The 20,485-nt window shown below is 32.6% G+C and overlaps 1 protein-coding gene across 8 annotated transcripts in view; it reads left to right on the forward strand.

Annotated features, from left to right (window-relative positions):
* The window catches only part of SNTG1 (syntrophin gamma 1), a 907,627-nt gene that overhangs the window by 847,680 nt on the left and 39,462 nt on the right, over window positions 1-20,485 (forward strand). For 6 of the 8 annotated variants that reach the window (XM_032421884.1, XM_032421883.1, XM_032421885.1 and 3 more), the window contains one exon: window positions 16,458-16,568. In XM_032421884.1, coding sequence (XP_032277775.1) covers window positions 16,458-16,568 — 111 coding nt within the window. Of the gene's footprint in view, window positions 1-1,961; window positions 2,274-16,457; window positions 16,569-20,485 lie in introns of those variants that run through there. The other 2 variants (XM_032421890.1, XM_032421889.1) reach the window with 2 other exon arrangements.

Genomic DNA, 20,485 nt, shown 5'->3' on the forward strand with positions numbered 1-20,485 from the left:
ATATCAATCTTGGGTACTCAAGGAAGGTTTCCTGGAAATTGAGACACAAAGGATAAGATTATCCAGACAAATATCTGTAAGTAAGGAGAACACTGAATTTGAGGTCAGACAAGATGAGAGATCAAGTTTGTGGGTAGCCAAGAGCCAGATTATGAAAGGGATCCTAGTAAAGAATTGCATCTGATCCTAAGAACAGAAGAACCTTTGAAGGGTATGAGACATAGGAAGAAAATAATCAGAAATGTGTTTGGCAGCATAAACCCAATAGAACAGTGGATGACTGAGATGGAGAAAACCTGGGGAAAGCCTGGGTTCTACATTCTCAAAATTGGCCTTCCTGTGGGCATCTATCACCCAGAGACACTGTTTCAAATTGAGGGTGAAAATGACCAGTGTATGAACGGAAGTAAGAGATGTTCAATATCATGGAAGCTAAATTATAAGGAAGGAAATGTAGAAAATGCTGGGGGGTGAAAAACTGGTCTCCCGGATTATGGTCCAGCGCATGTTTGACCTAAATCTGATTTATACTGTGGAAAGGTCACTCTAGTGGAGGTATACAGATTGCATTGATTGGATGGAAGCAAGACTGAATGAAGGGCCATGAATGGAAATAATTTATGTTTCTCCTTGATAGTATAGAAGAACACCTTTCAAACTTTTCATTTTAAACACGAAATTTTATAAAAATAAAAAAAAATGAGGGAAGGTTCTTTTTATATGTATCAAACAGATAACACCTGAGTTCTAATGGTTAAAATGAGGATGAAAGCATCAGATCCCACACCTTAGACCTCCCCTACGCTCCTTATGCTGCAGCCCAGGGGATAAGCCAACTTCAAGGTCTCCGTTGGCTATAATTAGAGCCCAAAGACTGTTCATCCTATGTAAATGTCAAATGCAATGCGTGGGATACCATAGATCCTGACTCTTACACCTTGTGGGAAGCATAAGTATTACTCATATTACCGTTTTCCTGACAGAGTCTCTGAAACCATTGGTTCCCCAAAATTGTTACTGTCTGATAGTTTTTTAAAAAAATGTTTTAATAGTTGAATTTGAGAAATTCTAGGATAATATACTTAAAAGGCTTCTCTACTTCAGGATATGTAAGAGCCAATACTAACACACAGCACATTAAAAATATTTTTGAAATCATGATTGGTTAACAGATCTATGCAGATAATAAATTATTAAGTGAAAAAGGTAACATGTTTAAGAATTAGCTCTGTCATATGTTAGAAACTACTATAATGATTTATGTTTCCTTCTTGTACTCATTACTAACTTTAATTGATTATAGTTTGGAAACATTATCTGGAGGAAATTTATAAAACTCATGCGTGTGCATGATGACCTGCATTTTAGGAACTTATATTCTGTGCCATAAAATACAATGTCACCCTAACTGAAATAACTTCTTTCTTGGTTTCGAGATGTTCTGTATAAAACTTTCTCCTCCCAAAGAATTGTGCTTCAGAATTAAATTCATTGTTAACATATTGATTCCTGAAGTATCTTAATCTATGTAATCCATTTATACCTTTAAGTAGACACTGATTTGTACAGTGTTTCTAGGTAAAATTTGAAAGGAAGTTGAAATGACCTCTATTTATACTTTTCATTTTCAAGAGTTTTTTGCTATTTTTTTCTATAATATTTTAACTATTTCATATCAAAGGTAGATATTAAAAGCCCAAAAGGAAAGTTTGAAATTATTAAAAATGAATGTTTTCTTGAAATATCTCCTATATAAGTAGAAATCTTAAATATACATATGTTATTATGTAGGAAAACAATATTCATATAAACCTTAGCATTTTTCCTTTTAACAATATTTTTCAATCATTTTGCTTCTCTAGTTGTGTAACTTATGGCCCCCAAACATGGACAAAAACATCAAATTCTATCTTATGGAATTTTTACATTCTTCAGATAAATTATTTTTTCTTTGCTTTTAGGAGAATGAAGAACATTGCATTTATTGCAAAACAAACTCAGACATTTAGGGAAACAATCCATCAGGTAATTTTTTTTAACCCTCAAGCATTTCAAAGATAGCCCTAAAGTAAATGTTCAAAAGAGAGGAATTAACCCAAGTTTTCATGCCAGTATATTAGCCAGATGCAACAAAATAATAAAATCCTAGATTTTTTCATTCATTTCTTGGAATATAAAGACATTATAAAGTAACGTGGAAACTAACACATACTTTATTGCCTGTATTTATAATTCAAAATATATAAAGAACAAAAGCAGGTAGGAGTAAAAATTCTTTGGCTAGTATGCTTTATATACTTCTTACTTTTTCCATTTTCTATCTTTTTTCCCCTCTTCCTCACCCTTTTAAAATTTTAAATTTTAATTTCTTTCTGGGGCTTTTGATATGTTTTATTTTTTCTGGATTATTCTTTTCATTATTAAAAATATCTGCCTTAAAACTTTTCTCACTGTATCTTAGATTGTCTTTCCTTCAATCATCAGTTTTGGTTTTTATGAAATTTTTTGCTAATATAATGTATTAACCTCTGCAACTATCACATAATAAGTGGAATAATAATAGCTGTGTGTCTATCTTGCAGCATTATTCTAAAATTAAATAAGATAGCTTTTTGAAAAATAAAAACATAGTAAATTGTCAAATACAGATTCTGAAGTCCTTAAGTATTATTTCCGACCAGCCCATCTTTCAGTGGGTTTTGTCTCAACCACAGATCCTGTCTTTTCATCTAATCCCAGGAATTCATCATGTTTTCCCCTTTCTATTTCAAATTCCCCAGAACTCATCAATTAGCTGCCTTTTACCTTTAACACCTGCAGGACCTTTGCAAATCACATAGCTGCTGTAGCCTACTTTCTTCACCTCTAAAATAGATATGCAAATGACATCTTTTTCATGAGATTATTGTAAAATTTAAATAAAATGTATATGGAGAGTGTTGCACAGTGAGTGGAACAAGGTGAGCCTTCGTAAGAGGTGGATGCTTCTATTTCTCCCGCATGGCTGGGTAGTTCTGCCCACTGCAAGGCAACAGCACCAACAATGCTTTGCTACTGTGCTGCCATTCTCAAAATGTCACAATGGCACTGTGTTTTCTAGAATTTTGGATCAATCAATCAACATATATGTCCGCCACATTCCAGTTCTTGTGAATCTGTGCTTTCATGAAGGTCTTTGTTTTCATGGCGCCCAGTGGAGAAGACAGACATAAAGCATGTAATCATAAGTTTAATGGTTCTCAGCAAAGGGACTTCAGGGTAGCATGGAAGCATATAAGGTAGGTTAAGGGCCCATGGGTAGTACCTGGAGAAATTTACATTTCACCTGAAAGTCGACAGGTCATGAGGGGCTAACAAGGAACACAGTAGAGGCAGATGGAGCGGCATGTGTGAACACTCTGATATATGAGATGACTGACAGGTTCAGTGTGGCAGGAGCAGGAGAATGAGAGGGGAGCAGTGGTCAAAAGTAGTCAGGCACCAAACAATAAGGAGCCTTGGTCTTCACGGTAAAGATCTGGCACACACTATAAATAGCCAACGTATACTGGGAACTTAAAATGCCAAGGTATAGTTCTGATAGCTTTTCCCTAAACTATGCAGTGCTGTGTAACTGTTTACTCACGTCAGAATGACTTCTATCCTGAGAGACTTCTTGGTCTCTAATACAGACAAATTTCTGGTAGGCCAGCTTCATTCACCAACCCACCAAGATATGAAATTATTCCAAATTCATCCGGTAAATAAAATTTAGGCTCTAGCTGGGATCCCCTATACATCCCGTCCTATGTAGATCAATTTAAACATTAGATTTACATATGCCCTCACTAAGCTTGAGTAATTCAGCCTCTCTTCAACTGCTTGCAATATTGTATGGCCATTTTACCTAAATCGAAATGTTTCAATGCAAAAAGAAAGATTACGCATGCTAAGGTAATTCATTATATTGCTAATTTAATGAATGCAATAGTTTCGCAAGTGATGTCTTTTACAATTGAGTCAAAAGCAAACTATAGGAATTAAGATAAAAAACTTAATACAATTTTTATAAAAAGTAAACTATCAATTTCTAGAAATACAAATTTCTTTGAAATTTGTTTTTTTTTTATTATGTTCAGGGAGAAAAAGAATAAATGATTGATTCATACCAATAACGTTTATAATTAAATTTTAGAAATCAAATTAGTTAATGTGAAGAATGGTGCTGCCTCAAAAATAAAGATATGCAGATACTTATGTATTAATTTAGCAGTTTTTTAATAACATGCTTCATCTCTATCAGTGTAAAAGCCTGCAGACAACCAGGAGATGAAACAGTCAAGGCTTATTACATTGCACAGGCACATGGTCTTGGTTATAACATCTCAGGAAACTCCTTTCTTTTTTTCTCTCTAGAATTATTACTATCCATTGAGCTGGTAAATAACTGTGTGTGCATATGTTAAAAAGAAATAACTAGAAAAGAGTTCATTTGTATAGAGGATTGGTAATATGAACTAAAAGTATGGCTGAATTCTGTCATGTTGCCAGGAAAAAAAAGCAACAATAAACTAAACTAAAACAAAACCCTAAGGATCTGAGAAATTTATACCAACAAAACCAAATTTTCTTGCCCATTCTTATTATGCACATGACATGTAAGTTTTCTCAAAATAAAATTAGTATGTTAATAATAACAAATAGCCATACTATGTCCAGTAGTATGTGGAAACATGTTAGTGAATCCTTTCTCACATATATTTTGATTATTCTTTTGAAAAATTTTATGTAGGTATGATTAAAAAAGTACTTTGTGTACATCAACTTAACTAGACTGATGACTTCCAGCTATTACAAAATAACTCACAAAATCTGAGTTTTAAAATACTTTTTCTGGGTTTTAAATTTTTTTAGTTCTGTTATTCCAAATAAATTCTTAAAGTGAAAGTAGGTATATTCCTCTTTGAATATTCCATATATGAGATAAAAATAGATATACATAGATCCCTATATGCAGAGTCAATTTGAAGGGAATAAATTTAAATGAAATATGTCTGATATATAACTCTGAGCTTGACTGGGCTGTTCCAGCCAGTCTTTAATTTAGGCAGCTGGCCTGATGATAATGAATTTCTGTTCTATTAACTAAAGCTCAGATATGCATCTTGATCTCTAAGGCTGCATGTTAAAAACATCTCAACACAGTGTGTCCAACGCTGAGTTTGTTGTCCATTTTGGTCTGATTCCTTTTCATTCCTATCTTAGTCATCAAAAGAAGTTTGAATTGTCTTCTATACTCCTGTCTCTTCCTCAACAACTCCTCCTAAATAAATCTTCAAGGTGTTTGCTAACTAACCTGGGTAATCCCTTCCCATTTGGGTTTTTGCATTACCATCAAAATAGTCCTTTTCAATTTATTTGTTGAACACACTCTTTTTATGCATTAACTCTGCCATGACCACTGATCACGAGGAATACAAAAATGAATACAGTCCCTCCTTTCAAGAAGTCTACAGTTTAATGAAAAAGACAGATCTGGAACTGGGTACTTTCAGATACTGTGGCAAGAAGCCAAAGCATTATAAAGACATAGAATTGCATCCCTCTCTGGTCCATCTTTCACACCATTGCTAGATTAATGATACTTCTAAAATGTAAATTCAGACAAGTCTTCAGTTTCTCTTGTTAAATTACTTTGGTGGCTTCCTACTGCCTTTAAGACAATATTTGTTCTCATATATAGAAGCCTCTTAATGTTCTTGTTTCTGCCTGCAATTTAGCATCATTTCCTGTAGGCATACCCCAGCATAGCACTTATCAAAATGTATTACTATTAAGTCTGGTGGAGATATTAACTCTAATCTCTGATCCAGACTCAAGCACAGTTCAAAGACACAGAATTAACTCAATGACTAGTAATGAATATATTGATGAGTATGATACCACCTAAGGAAATAAGTGAAAGCCATAAGCTTTCATCTAATTCTGTGATCTTTTGATATTGCTATTTTTATCCCTCTATCATCACTGTTCAAACTTACAAAATTTTAAAATTAGTATAGAGTGGAAGTAAAAATGCAAATTAGGCCCAAAGACATATTTAATTAGGATAAATTTTACACAAATGAAGAACAAATGAGAAGTATAAAGATGTGTAAAGAAAAATAATTTTAAAAAGAGTTTCTTTTGGTTTTCCGCCAAATATGACTCCTAGCCCACCCACAAAAAAGAGAAGGAAAAAGAGCCACTTCTAGAACACTAAAATTTGTTGTAAATTAATTTCAGGATGTGGGAGGGTGGATGGAAGGAAGGCAAGAGGTGATATGTATACTCGGGCTTCTTGCCAAAGTTGAAGGATGATGCCAAATGGAAATAAGGCTGAGTGGAAAGTTTGATTTACTGCTTAACTAGAAGACCCATCAAGGTAATTTGCAAGGAAGAGAAGAATGTATTTGTAGTTATTGCTGGGCAAACATGAGTTAAATGCCAAGTACCAGGTGTTTGGTGTTATAGGAAGAGTGAAAATGGCTTCAAAGCATTTTTTTTGTTGTAATTACATGATCTATGTAATAAGTTGTAATACATATAGATTGTTCTTTCTGATGTTTTTGCCCCCGTGTTGTAAAATATCCTGTGTTTATTTCTTGTAAGTTAGATGACATGACGCTTATATTACCTTCTTATGTAGAGGTTGTTTCCATTTCTTTTCAAGAGGAATTTTTCTGTAGGGCATGAAAAATTGAGGCTTGCAAATAGTGAAAGAAGAAAACTGAGAAAGTTTGTTTTTGAGATTTTGTCTTTTTTTGTTCAACATGCCAGTTTTTCATTATCATTTGCATATCTTCATTTTCCATTTATATGTAATTAATGACTTATACCTCTGAACAGTCTGCACCTCAGACATTCTTGATGCTATATAAACCTGATGCTATACTAACCCGAGTCGCTTAGTTATATCCAGCTTTGAATCCCGTTTTTTGAGGGATTACAGAAATGTAAAATGTTCCCTAGATCACTAAGATTCCCAAACTTTAAGCCAATTCTAGCAATGGGTCTTAAACAAATGCATAGTTTATGGAAAGCTTTTGACTTGTGGGGGGGGGGAGCTTAAAATAGCAACATATTATAAAGAAGAAACAATGACTCAGAACACATTGGGTTTGGGAAAAATCAGTAAATTACTTTCCTGGGTTTAGTGTCTTATACTAAATGGGACTCTGGATCTTTCCTCTACTTTAAGAAAGGAGTCAAGCATTTGCAATGAAAGTTCATTTATAACTGATCATGCTCAGTAAATGGGTCTGTGATTTTTTTTAATTAGGTAAAGAATTATAGCAAATCAAAGATGCAGCTTGGAATAAAAGCAAAAATATGAACCATGGAGAATGATGTACTTAGGTTTGATTCCCACTTATTAGCTGTGAGATATTATGAATGTGTGTGCTATTTCTTTAATTGTATTATCTGGAAAATAGAAATACTCTGGCTATTGCATCACTCTTGCAGGCATGAAAAGGCCTACCTAGAACAATGCTGTTTATTGTAATAAGACGTCCATTGATGGACAACAACAGACACACAGAATGCTTCCCAGGCACAAAGTATTTTTAAATTACTTATGATCTGTACATGTGTTCACGCATCAAATGACTTAATGCTATGTGCCTCATTATCTTCATATGAGATATTCTGCTTGATAATAGTTCAACATTTCACCTTCAATCATCTTTTGTAGGCACATTTTATAAGGATTACACTCTGGTTTAAGAATGATGACCTTAAGTTTTAAACCCCAAATGACATTGAACCAGAGGTTTTTTAGCATTTATGTTTGCCTGTGTTGTTTTAAATAAAATGTATTAATTACAAAAAGTAGGACAGAGGCAAATGATTCCTTTGCACACTTTTTGTCATAATCTTTAATTGAAAAAACACTTTGGTCAATAAGCTTTAACTGTTTATTTCCTTACTGTTTGTTTTTGTTTTGGCTATCTTCAATGACTTTATTATCACTACAGTATTGAAAATGCTGTGATTCATTGTGTTGTTCTTTCTTCATACATATAGATAACTTTATTTACAGCTTTTAGGCACTTAAATATATTTAAACGCATCTTCAAAATGCCACATACACTATATTTATCATTCCATATAATCAAAGAATATGTTGAGTTAAACACTGTTTTTGACTACCAAAAAGAAACAAATGTTTTAATAAATCAACAAGGTATTTCAGATACCTTGTTGCATTAAATATTTTATTTTATAGTACAATTTTTATTGTTTTTTGAAGTGTATTCCATGGGAAAAACTACCTGGTTAAACTAAGTTAAATGAGTTTCATTTCTAAAAATGTCCTCAAACATTATTGTGCTAATGAACCTCACTCACCAACTGTACTTGACTATGTTCAACCTCCTTTTCTCCAGGAACAAGTAGAAGCAGTCATCCATGGAAAGACTTGGGCAAGTGAAAATCTAGTCTGTGATTATTTATAATGAAGTCTTTGGATCAAATTCCACATTTTAAAAATGTTCAGAAATGTCTTTATATATTACTAATAGTTTTTTTGTTTTGTTTTGTTTTCTTTTCTTTTTCTTACTCATTTTGTACTTGATTTCCATCAAGTTCAACAAATTAAGCTTACTACTGGTGGCAAGAATTTTCCAACCCCAAACAGGGCCCTTTGGTTAAAGTTATCTAGAGAAGACAGAGACCATGGGCTAGCCACATCCAGAGATATTATTGCCTACTGGTTGTTAGAGAGTTGCCTGCTTAAAAGTTGGATATTCCAGTTTCTTAATAAAGTTCTCATTTTAGTATGTTTTCCCCACCTTTCCAATAACATGATAACCACATAATAGGGAGGAGAAGGAAAATTTTTTCTTCTTTAATATTTATTCTGTTTCTAATGTGTTTCACAAAAGTTAGGTTCATTGTGTCAACTATATACCAGCTACTCTGTTAAGGGCGAGGGATGCACTGATGAGCTAATCAGACCAACTACTTGTAGACTTGAAGCTTTCTTTGCATTGTAGAGAGAACAGAATGATCACAGACTACAGTTTTGTCTGGGAAGGAAATGAACAAGGTATAGAGAAACAGAAGACCTCAAAAAGGCCTTTAATAGTTTGAAGAGAAAAAGCTTTTTGAGGCATTGATATTTCTAGTGAGACCTAGATGATGAGAATGGACCAGCTATGAAATGAGTTGAGGGAAGAATTTCAATCATACAATACACAAGACCTATATCTATTCAGATTGCTGTCTAGAAACCCCACAGAATTCCCACTTATCCTCTTTTTCCTGCACATCTTTCATGTATATACCATCTAGAATTTCCTGCTTCCCAATGACCCCTCTGACAAATTTCCTGACAGTTTTATTCTTCTTGGATACCAGGAGACAAGTTGCAGCATGCACTGTGGTACACCAACTGGCTCATGGACATGGAAATAATGAATACTTCTCTCCTTACCTCATGACACCTGAAGAAACAGCTGTCTTTAGCACTCCTGGTCCAACTGCACTTAACTTTATCAGCAAGGACCTTGCATGTTCCATTTGTGCTGACCAGGAAAATATTCTGGTGTGATAGACCCATCTCAGTATTTCAATATAACAGGACTCTAGAAAGGAGGATGGTGCAAAGATAAGCTTGGTTTTCTCTGTTGAGTGTGGATCTATGGACAGGGCTGCATCACATCCTAAGGGGGCAGGGTCGGATGGAAGAATTAAGCAGCATGACAATAAATATTTCCATTTAAAAGGTTTCATATAAATGAATAAATTAATGAATAAATATGTCTCTGAAATATGCAAATATGTTTTTGCACTCACAATCAAACATTCTCCCTGTCCCTCCTAGTTCTACGCTATTCTTCTACTATTCATTACCTTTTTTGCTCTGAATTTAGGGGCATTACATGCTAAAACTTTATGCTGAAAAAGGAAGAAATACAAGGAAGTCGTAGGAGCAGATGACGAGGGAGGATGTTTTCCAGACATGGTATAACCTAGAACCAGGAGTCTATGCAATATATCATTCATAGCAATGAGAAATCGTTATGACATTTACTGGGACATGTATTCTCAAAATGCAATGTATTTTATGACTTATGTTTAAGATCAAATAAATTTTTAATTTTAAAACTAAATATATATTTTTTTCATAAAAGACTACAGACAGGTCCAGAAAGCAGTCTTTGTCTTCTGCGCGTTCTCACTTCTACTTTTATATTCTCCCAGAATCATCACTACTATTGCTACTTGTGTTCAGGGGCCTTCTCACATCAGATTTGACATATTCTACTGTTCTATTGGAAGAACTCTACTAAACTAGTTTTAACTAATAGGAAAAAGCTCCCTACTATTTTCAAAGCAATTTTCATCACCATCTCATCCATTTTCACAGTAACACTTTAAAGTAGGATAGTTAAGTATCACTACTTTTAATTTACAAAAGAATGTACTCAGGCTCTAATTAATTAAGAATCTTGCAATCTTGCTCAAGGTCATGTGGCTTATAAGTAAGGTCTAAAGTTTGGGTTACATTTCAATACTTAAGGTTCTAAGATCAGAATTTATTTTTATTTCAGTACATTGCCAAAAAAATGCATTACCTTTCCTGAGATAAATGCATTATAATAGGGAAAAAGATCTTAATATCTTACTGGTAATGGAAATTAGATCAGTATATGGGGAAGAGGGCACCAAAGATAGGTGATCAGGGAAGAGGGATTTCTGATCTTTATAATCCTCCTCATCTCATTCCATGTTGGCAACTAGTGATTATACCACTGTGTGCGGTATGCATGTGTGTGTGTGTGTGTGTGTCTGTGTGTCTGTGTGTGGCATATATATGTTTAGATATACATATATCAGAATAAAAAATGGAGACCAAAATTTCGCATACTTTTTAAGTTTTATTGTGGCATCATGCAAGCTCACTTTTTAAAAAAAATTCTGCATGTATTTTATAGAGAACTTATTACTGCATCTTGGCTTATTTTCTATCCTGATTGGAAAGCTCTTGAGGCAAAGAACACCTGTTTCTGTGACTCTTCACTATCACCTTATTCCTAAGAACATCAAAGTCTGTTAAATAACTACAAATAATCCAACTCTCCATACATATCTCACCAACACCAATCCCATTTCGGTCCACTTCAGAGCCGGCTACAAGGAACTTACCATTGTATTCACCATAGCAATATATAAATAACATGTTATAAAATACAGTAGTGTCTACTCATCTTTTTCATCATTAATATTAACATAGTTGCCATGATGTTTATCAGAATCTTAAAAACAAAATATTGGCATAAGAAATAGGATTGCTGAAGAGTTCTTGAATTAAGTCCTTTTTTAGACCTGTGAAACTTTTACTGGTAATACTTTCAGATTCAGATTCCTCCAAATTGGCCTTAATGAATTTCTGTGAGAATTACCAATTCACACAGCTTATCAAGCCTGTTCTAACTCTCCCTAGTATACTGCATTAACTTTTGTTTGTTTTAGTACTTGCAAACATTTATTGAATACTATTTTCCAGATATCACGATAAGTGTGTTAAGTGCATGCTTTGTTTTGCTACTGATTTACTTTTTTGTTGTTGTCGAAGTGCAGTTGACATACAATATTATATTAGTTTTAGGTGTACAACATAGTGATTCAACATTCATATATGTTAAGGAGTGATTACCATGATAAATCTAGCTACCATCTGTCACCAAAGTTGTTATGATATTAATTTTGTATCATTACCTCTTAACTGACAAATCTTTCAGTCAATCATTATTAGATTCATCAACTACATTATTCATCTTTGGAGTTTCCCACTCACAGCCAAAGATTCATTCTGCATATTCCCAAAAGTTTCCAAACCTCCTTCATATGTTTCTAATATGCCTTCTTTAGCCAGAGTAACTTTGTTGTTACTCTTTATTTAAAATAATGAGCTTTTAAAGTCTGTTTTACACCTTGAAAAGTCATCTAGTTGAAATAGTAAATTCCAGTTTTACACTATAATGACTACATATGAAATATTATTTCAAAATTTTAATTATAATTTGAGAATGTGAGAACCTTTAGTTTTACAGCTTAGCAAGCTAAAAATAAAATTTCTTATTCAAAACCACAGAGTAAGTTAATGTAAGTACCTGAGCTACATAAGATGCCATATTTTGCAGACATTTTCCTTCCAGCCTTTTACAAGCTCCTTAGTTTTAACATGGTTATCTCATCTAATTTCATGTCCTTATGTTCTTCCTTACCATTATAATATTTGCATTTTTCTATGTAAATATATGATTCTCATGAGCATTATTTTAAGCAAAATGTTCAGAATTTCCATTTTTGATATTTACTAATAATGTATTTAACACTTTCTTTTGTTTTTTCATATATCATATTTCCTTAGTTAATATTTAGAAATGGAATTTCTGGATCAAATAATATGAACATTTTTAAGGCTTAAAATATATATTAAAATTATTATCCTAAAGAATTCACACTATTGCTAACAATTTTATAAAAATATTTGTTTCAACATAAACTTGCTAGCTTTAGTTATTATAATTTTCAGTGATGTTTACTAAACCTTTGGCAAAGCTGTCATTTTAATATTATTACACTCTTTATTTCTAGTGAAATTGAACATGCTCTTATATTTATTAAAAATAATTGTTTTTCTACTTTTTTGAATGACTTCTCTATAATATTATTTGCCTTTTTATTTATTATATGTTTAGAATTATCCGTACACTATACCATATATCCTATATGCCACTAAGTTTATTGCTTTTCATTTTGGTAAATATACATTACTTGTACATATGAGTATATAATTTTTTGTTACTCTTAAGTCTAGAACTCCTTCTTTTCAAAGTTATTCAATATTCACTTACATTATGTAGTTTTCCTATAATTTGGCTTATTTAAATTATTTCACTTTTTAAAACATAAGGAATTTTATTTAGAGGAAGTTGTGAGTTAAAGTTTAACTTGTATTCTTTTTTCCAGAAAGTTAATTGTCCCAGGAAATTTTATTGTTAGAAGATTCTGTATAGTAATAGATCTAAAGAAACATTTTAGACAATTTATAATATTGGATATTGCTTCTTTATAAATTGTATAGTCTCATAGTAAGAATGAAAGCAAAAGCATTTACTTGTTCAGAAATTAATGTCTTTGGGATGGTGACAGTGTCTTTTTTATCTAAATCTAGCAAAATGCTTAAGATATGGTAGCCATTTCAAAAATGTTTGATGAATAAGTAGATAAAGAGTCAGGAATATTCTGTATAAATGCATTATGTGTCATTATTACTGATAATTTTCTCATCCTTATTTTTAAGGAATTTACGATTTTGCCATTTCATTATTTCATTATACCTTTTAAAGTGTGAACTTTTTAATTAGCATTTGCTTTGAGTGGATTTTGGAGATACATTGCTTCCAGAATGATTTTTTTAAAGTTTTGTTCCTAATGTGTTAAAATAATATAAAATTTCCCATTTTAGCCATTTTTAAGGTATGATTTTGTGGCATTAATTGATTCACACTGTTTCCAAAACCTGTCATCACCCCAGACAGAAACTCTGTTATCATTAAGCAATAACTGCCATTTTCTCTTCACTACAGAATAGATTAAAAAAACATGATACAACTATATGCTGTCTGCAAGAGGCTAACTTTAGATCTAAAGACCCAAGTGGGTTAAAATAAAAACGATGTGATGGGATGCCTGGGTGGCTCAGTCAATTAAGCGGCTGCCTTTGGCCTGGGTCATGATCCCAGGGTCCTAGGATCGAGTCCCACATCGGGCTCCTTGCTCAGCGGGGAGCCTGCTGCTCTCTCTCCCTCTGCTTGTGCTCTCTCTGTCAAATAAGTAAAATCTTAAAAAAAGAAAAGAAAAGAAAAAAATAAAAACGATGTGAGAAGATATTCCATACAAATAGTAACCAGAAGAGAGCCAGTGGCTAAACCAATGTAAGAATAAATTTTATGTCTGGGCAACTGGATGGCTGAGTCAGTTAAGTGTCTGACTCTTGATTTTGGCTCAAGTCATGATCTCAGGGTCATAATCTTAGGGTTGTGAGATGGAGTCCCACATCATGCTACACGCTGACTGGGGAGTCTGCTTCTCTCCTTCTGCCCCTCCCCCTACTCGATCTGTATCTCTGTCTCTCTCTCTGAAATAAATAAGTCTTTAAAAAAAGAATAGATTTTATGTTACTGTTACAGGAGACAAAGAAAAGTATTATATATTGATAAAAGGATTAATTCAAAGAGAAAATTTAACAATTATAAACTTATAAGCATCAGGGCCCCAAAATATATTAAACATTGAGATAATTGGAGTGTTACGACTTTGTTAAATTAACATTTGTTAGGTAAAGCACAGGGTGCCAGATGGTGAGCCACAGTTCCACAACAGACCACAAGAGAAATTGAAATACAGGAGTTTATTACTCACAGGTCCTGGAGGAAGGACATGAAATGCCTTGAGAAGCCACATGGGGTTGTCAAAGCACAGTACAGACAGTGAGACAGGACCTGGGGTGCATGCCTTTTTAAGGATCCATGGGTGGAGTGCTTGGGGAGTTCCTGAGCTAAGCTGGGCTGGAAAATTCATACTCAAAGAGCAAGGTTTTGGTAAGCTGCATGGGATTCTTATCTAAGTGGTGCCCAAGGCATACAGACCCTGAGAGACAAGGGATTCTATTGATCAGAAGGGCTGTTGGGGAGTCCTATCGGGAACTTACATGTTTGTGACTCTGTGACTGCTATATAGGGCATCCACTTGCACAAGGGGGCTTATGTTGGTTTAAGGTCTTACAGGCCACTTGGCCAAACTAAATGGATGCTGAGGCAGCAAAGCACTGGCTTTGCTAAACCCTGGATCCACATGCAAGGAGAAATAGACAATTCTATAATAATAGTTGGAAGTTTAGATACTCCACTTTCAATAATGGAATGAATAATCAGACAGAAGACCAATAAAGAAATACAGAACCTGAACAAAACTATAACTAACTATATCTAACAGACATACATAGAATACTCCACCTAACCAGAACAGAATATGCATTTTTTTTCAAGTGCACATGGAACATTCTCCAGAATAGACCATATATAAGAATACAAAAAAAATGGTAATAAATTTTAAAAGGCTGAAAACATGCAAAATATTATTAAATACTTTAGTAAATAACAATCTAAAAATGGAATTCATATATAAAACCATGCTTTTTTTCACATAGCTTTATATTTAAATGAATTATTGAATCATGTTAAGACCACCTGATGAAGTTTGAGAAACACATACATCACACTCTACTATAATAACATATCTTAAATGGAAACCTCTCAGAAATATACACTGGGATTATTGTCAAAAATGATAGGGTCTTATGTCATTTCTAAAAATCTTTAGCCCATCTAGTTATGAGAAATACATCAGACAAATTCCAGTAGGGGGCATTCTGCAAAATACTTAACCAGTACTCCTCAAATTGTCAAGGACAGTCTGACAAGGATCTGAGAAACTGTCACAGACAAGTAGAGCTGAAGACACAATGAATAAATGTAATGTAGTATCCTGGGTAGAGTCCTGTACCAGAAAAAGGCATTAGATTAAAAAGAAAAAATGCATAAACAATGGACTCTAGTTAATAATAATGTGCCAATATTGGTTCATTAATTGTGACAATGTACCATATTATGTGAGATATTAAAATAGAGTAAGCTGTGTGATAAGAATTCTCTGTACCAGGTTCTTAATTTTTCTCACTATATATTCAAACAGTAAGTGCATGGTCATGTAGTAACTAACGTTTGATTCTTTCATAGATTTTATACTATCTAAACTTGCCCCTGCAATATTGGAAGATGGCTTTTAGTCAAATAATCCTATTGACTGAGATATTATAGATTGATGGGCTAGTTCTGTAAAATACTTACTCTAGTTCAGTCTCGTGAGGATACCATATAAATTTTTTGTCATAATTATTTACTAAGGCTGATCTTTTATCTTGACAAAGCTACAGATTATTAGTTTGAGCTTTAAGAGAAAGTACTACAGAATATCTATAGAATTATCAATTCAAAATCACCTTACCACTTATATTAATAGAAAAAAGAAACAATAAGTGTTTTTGCTTATTCAGTAACATAGACATATGCTTTAAGTGAGCTTATTTTTATTTCATAGTAATATAAAGCAGGATATTCAAATTGATTTCTTTGCATATATTTTTTGAAATAATTATTTCATGGGTACTGAAGTTATTTCTGGAAACTAGAAGATATATTGAATACTAAGTTATAGCCTTTGATAAACATATTTTAATTTACTTTTTAATCCTGGGATATAGTACTAATTTAATATGATTAGCTTTTACCACTTAAAAGAGGACTATTTCTTGGTTTGAATGTAGATATTAACTGAATATGTTTCTTTTTTTCCCCCTTTAGGCTATACTTTGGAGGTATAAGTTTTCTCAGCTTAAGGGTTCTTCAGATGATGGCAAGAGCAAAATCAAATTTTTGTTTCAGAATCCAGATACTAAGCAGATTGAAGCTAAGGTAAATCCAAATTCATCACATAAACCATCATCATATAAACCAACTACATTAATGCCATTAAGACGCAAAGGGGAGAATATTTTGGAGAACCAAAAGAGCAAAAACACACATTATCTGTTTACTTTGGTATAGCCCTCATGGCCAAAAGAACAAAATCATTTTGAGATTTAAGTGGCAAAATTTCTGAAAGGCATAACTCAAAATAAGTTAGACAGAGCTAATCGCATTTCTTAGTTTTAATTTCTTATGAACTGCATTTATGTCACAGTAAGGTAACATTCTGGGAATCAAAACAGTCGTGGTTTCACATTTAAATAATAATTTAAAGTAAAATAAAAATTCTGACTGTATTTTACCATTATCTATTCCCTCTTTGAATAGGAATACAAATTCCTGAAGAAAAATATTCTTTAAATCAATTCATGTTTTCCTCATGTTATTATGTATTAATAAAATGAATAAATGAATGATTTTTTGCTTTGCTCATGCAGATTTTCAGTATTCTGAAATACATTAACTGTGTTGTTTTAAACTCATCAGAAAGATTCACTACCTTTATTTTTATTAATACATATATTTTATATATTCAAAATTTAAATTATTTCAATTACTCTACAATGAAATTCACAATAATAATGTTTGGGGTAGAAGAAATTATAAATATATTATTCCAGTGTGGAGGAAAGGATAAATAACAAACACCAAAGTGAAAAATTAATCATATGGAAATGCAAACCCATATACAATTTTTCAACTATGGATTAAAATTAGCATAATTTTGTTACATTCCTATACCTATGAAATTCAGGTGGGGAGGTCAGTCTGAGAGTCAAAACATTCCAAGGAATGACACTCTCTGACATGCTAGTACACATCTCCTGTAACACTGCTTTGTATTCACATCAGATCCTCTCATTCTTTAACAAGATGACTTCTTTCTTACCTTATATATCTGCTCATGCTTGTCCCTTAACTTTTCTCCGTGGCTTTTTGTTTGAATTTCTCTGTGGATACCCCATTTCAGTCTTATGTTTATCTTTGGAGTTGCCTAACTACTCTGCCTAGTCTGTAGGTTGTTTAAAGAGGGAATTGTGGATATAGTCCTTTTCTGCTGGCTCTTTTCCTGCTGCATTTCTCTAAAGCATTGGTGTTACACATGGTCTTGCCTTATATTTGTCTCCTGTCAGTTTAGACAAATACCATCATAACTTCACCCACTCCCTTTATTTAACTTGCTTCATAATTTTCAATTCTACATTTCCATCATTGCCTCTTCCCTAAATATAGATGTATCAGTGGAGCTGCCTTTTTTCCATCTCTTGCTACAGCTCCTCTTTTCCCCTCTGGCTATGATTGGTTGATCGTTTCCTTTGTGCCAGCCACTCACATTGCTCTTCAGATCGATTCTTAGTATTACCATCAAAAAATGCATCACCATATTCTAATAATGGTGAATGATGTTAATATTTTCAGTTCCATATTTTGGCTAATGTGGAAACTCAACCACTAGTTGTTGATAGCAGTTGATAGCATTTGATACATCACTTCTCTTCTAATTCTTTTTAATGTTCTAAAAAACCCTTAGTTGACAACATGAAGCAAAAAAAGAAACGCAATGCAATGACTAACTATAATATTTAGACTTTAATTCTATGTAGCATATGTTGTATATAAAGCTAATTATACTTACTTAGCTTTGCTGGTTATTAGTTACCCCTCAGCTTCTAAATATTACTCATTCTTGTTATAGTGTTTTAAGCAATATTTCATAAATCCATTCATTAAGAACTAGTTTCAGAAAATTCATTGAATGTCTTTCTTAAACTTATAGACTGTAATTTTTGGATAGGAGAAAGAGCAGATAAAAATAACAGAATATGACCATTGGTGAATTACAGAACTTCTTTAAAGTCAACATCTCCTTCTATAGGATGAAGGATAATGATACCTCTAAGGGTAACATTGAAAATACCAAATTAAATATGGAGACTATTTAACACAGATGAGACTAACTAATCAGTTCTGTAGGATTGTTTGGCCATACTGGTGTGTATCACCACTGCTGACATAAAAATTGTGTAAAAATTAAAACTAGCACAATTGGTATTTATAATTGCAACTTGTGGGCAATACTAAAAAGTACCATCACAGAAGAACATCAAGGAGAATGCCAGCATGTATCACATTATTGGACTTATTGGACTTATGTATCATAAGGATGGCGTATGATTGAAATTGATGTCATTTGAGGATTCAACATTTCCTCTGTTAGAATACTTTTTTAAAATAAGGGACTAGGCAACATGACACAGTGGAAGGAAAATTAGAATCACGTAGCCTTGAGTTAAAAATCTCTTCTTTACCATTTTCTATCTATACTACCTTGAGCAATAATTGCTACTCTTCAAGGAGAGTATAGAAATAAATATCCCCAGTGCCTGGAACGTAGAAGACACTACAAAAATCACTGATGAATGATTTTATTATTCAGGAATCTAGCATAATGACTAAGAAAATATCCAAAAGCAACAACTTTTATTATTAGGAGAGAAGTTAGTAAAGATGATTAACATATATAAGCTTGGTGTCCTTCCCACATTAAAAAAATTCAAGTTTATAACCATAACCCGTTTGTGTCATTTATTAAATGCCTGGGATATTTTCTGTGTCTTATTAATTTTATTAATTTTTAAAATTTCAGTGTGTAAAGTTTGCCCTGAGTCTCTGTCTCCAAAACAGGGACAGAAACATGTCTGTATATTATAGAACTCTTCTAAATTTATGTATACCATAACATTGGTAACCATCCTGCATGGAAATTGTTCACTAGCATGTTTCCTCCACTGAATCAAGAACTTTTAAACACAAAAAATATGTCTTACAACACCATATTCCTAAGGCCTAGCCTGATGTTTGCCTGGGAGCAAGAAATAATAATTTCTTAAATTACACTACATCATTATTTTACAGTTGAGGATGGTAAGCACTTTTGTCAACATTTTATTATGAAAAATTTCAAGTATACAGCATACTTTAAATAATTTACAGTAAAGGCCCTCTACACACTACCTAAATTCTACAATTCACATTTCACTATACTTCTTTATCACATTTCTATGTACCCATCCCTTTATCTGTCCATCAATCCATCCTATCTTGACACATTTTGAAGTAAATCACAGACATCAGCATTATATTAAGCAATTTTCAAAATGTATTTGTGGAATGTTGTCTTTGTCCCTCTAATTTCAAATTCCTTACCTGTTGTTTTATTGAACAGTTCCTCAATTTATAGTTGTTTTTGATAGTTGACAATTGTACACTTTTAATTGCATAATCTAAATAACAAAAATAAATAAATAAATCTCTACTGAAAAATAATCTTAGTATAATAATGAAAATACCCAGCAAGTTAAAGCATTTTAGTCCATAGATATTAAAAAACATTTCATTTTACAAAAGTAAGTGGTATATATACAATTTTGGACATAATTATCAGGGATCTAAAGCATGAAACAATTTGATATGACTGATAATTTATAAGTAAATATTTAGCAAAAATAGTATTTTTATCATCATTTTCCTAATATCATTTGCTTAAATGTTCTTATAAAAGAGAAGAAATGACAGAGTTTCAAAAATAATCAGACATAAAATTCCATGTTACTTGCAAAAAATTTTATCTTACCTAGAAAGATCAGTTTTCTTATGGATTAGATTAACATAAAAGAGATCAAAGTAACAATTTTTACTCACAGTATTTTGAGAAATGTTTTGAAAGCTATGTGTCAAGAAGTCTCCATGTACTTTCATAAGTACATTGTAAAACTTTTGTGATTTTTGGAGGACAATTTGTGAATATTTTCTTATAATCATTAATGTTGTATAAAAAGTTTATTTTTAGGTTAAACATAAAG

Source organism: Phoca vitulina, unplaced genomic scaffold (genome assembly GCF_004348235.1).
Source record: "Phoca vitulina isolate PV1807 unplaced genomic scaffold, GSC_HSeal_1.0 scaffold25, whole genome shotgun sequence".
NCBI lineage: Eukaryota > Metazoa > Chordata > Mammalia > Carnivora > Phocidae > Phoca > Phoca vitulina.